The 8,677-nt window shown below is 40.8% G+C and overlaps 1 protein-coding gene across 1 annotated transcript; it reads left to right on the forward strand.

Moving 5' to 3' along the window:
* LOC120055870 (uncharacterized protein KIAA0040-like) lies at positions 1–5,515 on the forward strand. Its single transcript, XM_039003898.1, has 2 exons — positions 1–292; positions 2,865–5,515. The coding sequence occupies exon 2, from the start codon at positions 3,420–3,422 to the stop codon at positions 3,738–3,740; it is 321 nt and encodes a 106-aa protein (XP_038859826.1). The 5' UTR covers positions 1–292; positions 2,865–3,419; the 3' UTR covers positions 3,741–5,515.
* The last annotated feature ends 3,162 nt before the right edge of the window (positions 5,516–8,677 follow it).

Below are 8,677 nucleotides of genomic sequence, written 5' to 3' on the forward strand. Positions count from 1 at the left end.
GACAGAGGGCCCTTTCTTACACGGGGTGGGCAGGGCAGGGAGAAGTGACTCTGCCCTGAGAGAGTGACACACACAGGGAGAGAGGAAGAGAGAGAGGGAAAGAGAGAGAGAGACAGAGAGAAAGAGAGCGAGAGGCAGAAAGAGCGCCTTTCAATACAGACCAAGTATGGGGCAAAGTTGAGAGCTTAGAGTATATCAACAAAAAGCAGCAGCAGATATTGAAGAGGATATACAAGGAAGAGGAAAGGAGGAAGAGGAGCTTTACTGGCCTGGACTTCTAAAGTGTTTGCCGGTAAGGTTTACATTTCAAAAGACCTTAAAAGCTCTTGATCTTATTTGGTTGAGTACCTGTGGTTCAGGAGCCAATGAATATACCTATAATACTATGTGTGAACTGGAAGTCTGTTGTTTTGGAAAGTCCCTTCCATCACCCCTCCATGGTCTTTATTCATAGATGCATATATTATGTACATATCTACCTCAATTACTTCATACCCCTGCACATTGACTCAGTACTGGTACCTCATGTATATAGCCAAGTTATCGTTAATCATTGTGTATTTATTATTACATGTTATTCCTTTTCTATATATATTTCTTTCTCTCTGCATTGTTGGGAAGGACCCGTAAGTAAGCATTTCACTGTTAATCTACGCCTGTTGTTTACGAAGCATGTGACAAATAAAATTGGATTAGATTTGATCAGTTCAACGGGTACTGTGATGTACCAGATGATACTTCGCTGTTCAGTCACTACTCAGTGCCATTCTACAGCATGACTCTTTCAAGTAATGTAAACCTAATCTTAAATACAGTCTTGGGCGTTGAGCCTTGTAAGGTTTTGGTGATGGTTCAAACCTAAGGTTCACCATAAGATCTTGCCATGCTCTCTCCCTCCTCCACCGCTTACACTATTTCACTCGCACTGACTCAGAGGTTACCTTTCGGCATGAGCTGTAACGCATTAAGCCAATGTCCTGTCTTATACTGTGAGGCGATATGATAATGGTTGCATTTGTATGTTGTATTTATTATGGATCCCCATTAGCTACTGCTTAGGCACTAGCTACTCTTCCTGGGTTACAGCAATATTAAGGCAGTTATGCAATTTGACAAACATTACATTACATTCACAACAGATTTCACAACACAATAAGTGTGTACCCTCAGGCCACTACTCTAGTACCACATATCTACAACACAAAATCCATGTGTACGTGTATGTATAGTGCGTATGTTATCGTGTGTGCATGCATGTGTCTGTGTCTGTGTTTGTCTCTTCACAGTCCCAACTGTTCCCATAAAAAATATTCCATCTTGTGTTTCTTACCATGACACCGCGATTTTGAGTAAAGATGTGAATTGGATACACTCTTATGCATGACTTTCTGTGTCTCTAAACTATTGACTGTCCCTGCAAAAGAATGTTGATTGTCTCACATTAATAAGAGGATAAAAATGTCAAATCACACATTTCAAGTTTGTGTTGATGAGTCAGAAGGGTTTTGCAACAAATGATTGCCCTGGGCCATTCATGTGTGGCCTTGTATTGCCTTCTGTCATTCAGGCTTTTAAGTTGGGCAGAGCATGGTCTCAAACTTCCTAAATAGCTGTAGCTTACGCATGCAGTCATAACAGTTTCTGCCCCATCCTGGCTTTGTGTTTCCACTGAAAGTATCTTTCTGTTTACCGCTGATCCTAGGCCAAGACAATGTTAGGTAATTATGTTACATTGTTGTTATTTTACATGAATTTTACAGCCTGGCCAGGTTACAACGTAGATAGTATGATGTCATGCTCGATGAAATGGGGATGTTGTGGTAAAGAATAACACGTTGATATCTTTTCTCCCCGTTAAAAGCATTGAGTTTGAATTAATTATTTTTATTGTCAATATATGTTTGAAAACTTGTCTCTAAGGTCTTCACAGCCTCTGTAAGTACATGTGGAGTGCACTACAAAAGACCTGTGACCATTTTGAACTTTGGCGAGGAAAACGTTCTCACACCTTGCAAGGCAATGCTAATGAGTCATAGTGATACTCATTTATTCCAGTCATCACGTCTTTCTATGTGTGATCATTTAGTGGGCTGTATGTCTCAACATCAGGCTCAACTTCAACACAAATCCAAATGCAAAGGCCTTCATACATAAATAATGGATAGGCTTACATTTAATGGATTTGGTGAACAAATTAGTTTAGCGGAAATGGGACCTTAATGTTGACAAACTGCAAGTAGGTACAGCCTTCTTACTTCAACGCTACAAAATAGCAGCAGCGCACTGTTTCCTGTTGAGTGATGCCAGAATGGAAGTGAAACTGACTATGGGTAAACCAATTTCACATATGGGCTGTGAGACAAAAAACATAATGCACAGCCTATTTGCAGTTCAGTTGCAGTCAGATACATTTGGCTTAGAATGTGGAGCAGGCAATAGAAGACAGAGGAAAAACCTGGCACACATTTTAATATCCATAATCCTAGTCAACGTAAACCTATAAACTAGAGACAGCTACCATTTGACCTCCTGGCTAGCCATAAAGGTTACCGTTCATCCAAGGTGCAGTGGAATGCTACAATCAGTTAATGTTAAAGTCAAAACCATCAAAGCTAGGTTCTGTCCATCATTGCCAATCCCCTCAGAGCTCCATTAGCCGGTACATTTAAATTAGTCCAGAACGAGTGCATTTCCCTCTATGGCGCAATCAGGCAGCCAGAGCCATGACTTTCCCCTCCAACTTTAATGAGAGTAAAGCTGAATAAGATACTTGAGCAGGAGAGGGAAGAGGGGGGAGAGTGAAGAGGCACCAGGGGGACTCGAGTTCATTCTGCTCACCTTCTTCTCTCTATTTCTCTCCGCAGAAAATCTCTCAGAGCCAGAGGAGAATGGATTCAAATAGACAGGAGACTTCAGAGGACCTGAGGTAGAATCCACAAATCCCAAAAGAGGGACACAAACAAACTACTCTGAGAGGCAGACTCCATAGACCTTCCCATCGCAGCAAGGAAAGATCGGAATCATTACAGCAACTGAAGGATTTCAAAGGAAAACGTCCATCTCTCATAAAACAATTGATCTTTGGTCTTCAAACTATCATAAATAATGCTTTGGTCTTTAAACCTCCAGACAAGGCACTTAAGGAAGGAGGGGAGGATAAAGAGATTCTCCCTGCATCAATGAATTTTCCAGTCTCTTGCTATCCTCCCTTGGCATGTGCTACTATATCAGCAACATCTTCACTATCAAGAGTTCACAAGCACTAGATCAGGGTCAAATCACCATAGAAACAATCCCCTTCCTGGTAACAGCAACACCCTTGGCTGACTAATTCAATCATCTATCCTTGTTTGCTATTGTGGTTGGCTTCCTCAATAGATGACACTCAAAAGGAGTTGCTAAGACACTGTCAGTGAACCATGAAGGAAGACATCTTGGATTTTTTCAGTAACTTGTGGAAGGTGGCCACCACCAAGCATGACCAGGGGATCTACAATACAGTCTGCCTGGTGGTGCTGCTAGCCCTGCCTATGGTGGTGCTCTTCACTTCTCTGGTGGTGTGCTGCCACTGCTGCTGCTGTCGCCGGGCCAACTCCACTGGTTGCTGCGGAGACAGCCCAAGATCAGACACAGCAAAATCAGACAAAAAGAAGAAGAAGAGTCCCAAAAATGAGGACTTCTGGATCTCGGTCAAAACAGGACCTATGACACCAGACAGGGTTGCCCTGACGATGGTGTAGTAGTCGTGACTGATGTTCAGATAAGGTTTCATTCTTTTGTATTTATATTCAGCTCTTTTTTACTGCAAGGTACAGGTACATAATGCCGGGCAAGGCCAGCCTTAGTCTTTTAAAGGCCCTAAGCGATATTTGTTTTTAAGTTTTAAAGTTAATTTCCTGCAATTCTACACATTTTGCCATGGGGTGTACAGAAAATGTTGCAGTTTTAAATCACCTTTTTGCAGTTTTACACATTTTGCCTTGGCTCAGAAATAACTTTTTGCAATTTTATAACAAATTTCATGCCATTCTACACATTTTGCTATGGGGCAGAGATACATTTTTTGACCGTTTGAAAGCAACTTTCCTGTAATTCTACATATTTTGCCATGATTTAATGATATCTGAGTGACAGTGACTAACAAAATCAATGAGGGCCCCATGGAGGTCAGGGCCCCTAGGCACGTGAACTGCGTGCCAGGTCGGTATTCGGCCAATGTTACTACAGGTTTAGATAGCTGGGTAGACTAACTTAACAATCTTAACATTGTTAGCTGACATGTCTAATTGAGTGATTGTCTGTGACTGACATCACAAGAGAAAAATTGCTGATGCACAACCAAATTTCGAACTTTCCCCTTGTATATTCTACTATTCTAACTCTCAACAGTAAGTGGAGTTTAGTTTTTTTTGGCGGGGGCCCCCTAGCAGCCTGGGGTCCTAAGTGAACACATGTCGTTTATGCCTGGAGCCGGCACTGGTGTTCAATATGCTACATAGAAACTCTTGAAAGAGACTAAAAGAACCAATAATATGTGATTGATTGTGTGTGTGCGTGCATACATATGTGTGCCTGTGCATATGCACGTACGTGTTACTGTACCTTGAAGCTAGTTCCACCGCATTTTTTTATTGTTTCCTTCTAATCACAGACTGATTTAGACCTGAGACACCAGGTGTGTGCAATTACCTATCAGGTAGAACATAAAACCAGCAGGCTCCAGACCTCAAAGGGTAAGAGTTGAATACCCCTGTGTTAGAGTGTGCACTCAACCAGAAGGTTGAGGACTGCTTTCTATTTCCAATGCTGGAGGCCAGCAATCTAGTATTGTGATTCGGTTAGAAAGATAATATTTTTTATAGGTTAGACCATTTCAAGTTCAAAGCACTTGCAGTTATTGCACTTACAATGTGAACAATGTGAACTTATGTAACTACTTTGAAATCTTTTGCTGTATTTGCTATATCCACTAAATGGAGATCTCAATTCCATTCATGAGTTGACTATCAATCGCTGGATTTAAAAGAACGAAGTGAAGCACTGAGATCTTTCATTTACATTCCCGTAGAGTATGCTAAAGCTCAGTATTGTTGATGAATGAGTGTTTCTACCCAACAGTTCCATGTGTTACGCTACCTTATGCTCAGATTGCCATGTGTACTGTCTTGCACTGTCCCTATTGGTTCATAAAATCATTATGTGTTATTATTATTATCTCCAGGCTCTCAGACTTTGGGGTGCTAAGTGGATCCTTCGTACATCTTTATCCCTCAGTGCCAATAGCCATCATTTCACATGTAGTGATATTTACTGGCATATCATAGTTGAGGTACTACACCATCATTCAGTATTTTCTACACCATTGTGTTGATAAAACATAAGGTGTGTGCATATGGGGCGTTGTGTGCAAAATGCACACATTTTGGGGCGGCAGGTAGCCTAGTGGTTAGAGCGTTGGGCCAGTAGCCAAAAGGTTGCTATATCGAATCCCTGAGCTGACAAGGTAAAAATATGTTGTTCTACCCCTGAACAAGGCAGTTAACCCACTGTTCCTAGGCTGTCATTGTAAATAAGAAGTTGTTCTTAACTGACTTCCCTAGTTAAATAAAAAAAATATGTGTGCAAATAGAAGTTTATAATTGATTTAAAAATTCGGTGACAAATCAGTTTCATTTGTTATTTTTTTATTATCGCTGTTTTAAGATCCTTATTTTGAGCCTAATAGGCTTCTGTATTAGTTATTCACTAAACTTTGATCGAGACAAATTATGCATTAGAACATACAGGTAACTGCCAAAATGAAGGAAACACCAACATAAATAGAGCGTTGGGCCACCACAAGCAGCAAGAACAGTTTCAAGGCGCTGTGGCATAGATTCTATAGTCTGGAACTCCATTGGAGGGACACAACACCGTTTTCCCACAATAAATTCCATAATTTGGTGTTTTGTTCATGGTGGTGGAAAACTCTTCTTCTAGTCATGCCAAAACAATGGGAAACTGGGCATTTTACATATGACCCTAAGCATGATGGGATGTTAACTGCTTAATTAACTCAGGAACCACACCTGCGTAAAAGTACTTGCTTTCAATATAATTGGTATCACTCATGTAGGGCTTTATTCAATCAGATCCGCTTTAGCCGACATCCAGATAGCGGTTGTTTTGACGTGTCAGAAGTGGAACTGTGTTACAGCTGTCAAATCCACAAGCGGCTCCTGGCATTATAGCCTACCTAAAGGGGACATTGCCATTGACTGCATGAATTCGCATTAAGATCAATCTCATGCAGCCTTGTTTACAAGTTTGAGCACTGGAATGTGAGATGTAATCTACACCTCAATTAGGCTGATAGAAATCCTCATTATTTGAAGGATTTTTGATTTGAACATCATTATTTCTGTATAGCCTACACCCTCGGTTTGAACTTTTAATGCAAGGGTGATGGGTTACAATGATCAAGAGCAGCTGCTCTCCAATTTGACAGCTCCAACGCAGTTACACCTTCGACACTGCCAGAACATCAGTTATGAGGGTGGCGGCTATCGCCAGTTAATGCTTGATCTGATTGAATCTAGGCCTTACTCAAGTGTTTCCTTTATTTTGTCAGTTACCTATATATTCTGTCTGTTTGTTATCACACAAGAAATCGCTGAGGTGATACATTTTCAAGTTATGAGCTCAGGCCACACTGGCGACTGCATGAATCATGTATCCTGTCATTTGATTTTTCAAAACAGCTGGAGAAAAGAGGAACAAAATAAAGTATTTTTGTAGCTTTGTTGATTCTTTGTTGGTTGGTTCACGTGTGGTTCACAATACATGTGTTTAGAAGATTTCTGTTATCTTGTTTGTTGCATAAATTGACTTCATCCCTAGAGAACTTGGGCAAATGTATCATAATTTAATCTGATATTTGGTAACCAACATAAAGCATTAGCATCCACACACTCTGGATGTTTGTTGTTATTTCAAACTGATATGTAGTGATAGTCTGGTTCTGGAGCAGTGACTAGCTAATTCTATGTGTCGAGATAATGATTTGGGGGTTTCCTACTCTCTGTCAGACATGCCGTGTAGCTGAGTCCTACAACTCTGACAGGCCCAGACATTCAGAGGCAGAGCACAGACATGCAGTGGAAAGTCTATGTGGGCTGATGGCAGCTTGTCTGCCATGACACAACCCACCAACCCCAGCAGTACTCCATTTCTAAACAAACAAGTCTTGTTTGAATACTACACTACCACTCATGGAAAAATGACATCAACCCTACCCATAGCCACACACACACTTCAATGGTGATTCAGCCTATGCTCATGGGTAGGTACTCTGTTGTATGAAAGCCTGTTTGTCAGATGCAACTTTGGAATCTGAGCTCCAAACTTGAGCTCATGTTGAACTTGTTCTCTGTGAGTGAGGTAAATAGCCACAGACTCAAAACACTGCTGCATGTATACTCAAAAGTGTAGGGATGACAAAATAAGCATATATGTTAATTGACAGTTGAAGTAACCTTTGAAGCAGGAATAAGCACATAAAGGAGTCATTTTCAGGGTAAAACTGTTTTACTTATTTTTTCTACGGGAGATGTGTCTAACTGGATAAAAATGTGTGAAGAATTGTGTGTGAGGCATTTCCTTCCCTTTCCATCCCTATTACATTCATCTCAGTATTAAAGACATGCTACGCTACTTTTCCGACTAAGAAAGTATTTTTTAAACCTCCCACTTTGGCCTAGATGTGTCAATGTGTAGTTCATACATGTATAATCTAAGAGCAGAATACTGTCTTACCTCAATTATTCACAATTCCTAGTTTCAAAGCCACTGTTTTCTTGAACCTGTGCCACACCATTTCCCCTATATTTCCCCCCACGTTGGCAGCCCCATAGCAATTAGAGTTCTAGCCAATGAGTTTCAGCCCCTCGCATTTGCGTATTTCTAGCAAGAGGCCTGCCCTTCATTATCTAATGAGGTTGCAGTACGGGCCCAACAGCTCAGTGGACACAGCAGAGAGAGTGAGAGAGCAATGATGTGGTGCACATATCTGCACATATGTGGCGTACAGTAGTACGTAATTGTCGGGAACTACTTTTGGCTCGTGAGTGCTACTTTCAGACTAGTGGCTAAAAAGTATCAGAGAATCTCTTTAAGAGCTCATTTACCCCGGAGTGCTGTTATAGGAACCAATCTTCTTTACAGTAATTTGCAATCAATGTGGTTCAAAATAGCTATTGCATCAATTGGCTCCTGTGAGACATTTCAAAGCTCAGCTAGAATATTCCACAGTAGGCCCCATCCTCTTCTTCCTTCTTTATCATTCTTGCTTAACTTTGTGAATATCTTTCTTGCATTGTTATTCACACAGTCCGATGTGTGAAATCATTCCTTAGCAGTGAATTGAAACGACAGCTGAGAAACCAGAGGAAGTTGAGAAACCTCAACTTGTGGTATGATACACAACTCAAGTGTAGGTTATCCTAGACTGTGTCTGTCAAAGAGAAAACCATAGTCATTCAACTCAAAAAGGACATAAATAGGGACCATTTTCAAATGTCCTGTCAAGATCAGGTTACCTGTGAGGTTACGTCACAAAGTGATATGAATGGTAAAAAGCAAAAGGAAACTGCAAATCTGTTCTGTTTTTCTGGTATATCTAACCTTTTCTGCAAATCTC

Source organism: Salvelinus namaycush, chromosome 11, assembly GCF_016432855.1.
Source record: "Salvelinus namaycush isolate Seneca chromosome 11, SaNama_1.0, whole genome shotgun sequence".
Lineage (NCBI taxonomy): Eukaryota > Metazoa > Chordata > Actinopteri > Salmoniformes > Salmonidae > Salvelinus > Salvelinus namaycush.

Coding starts and splice junctions, on each gene's coding strand:
- LOC120055870 (XM_039003898.1), top strand. CDS start 3,420: ATGAAGGAAGACATCTTGGATTTTTTCAGTAACTTGTGGAAGGTGGCC.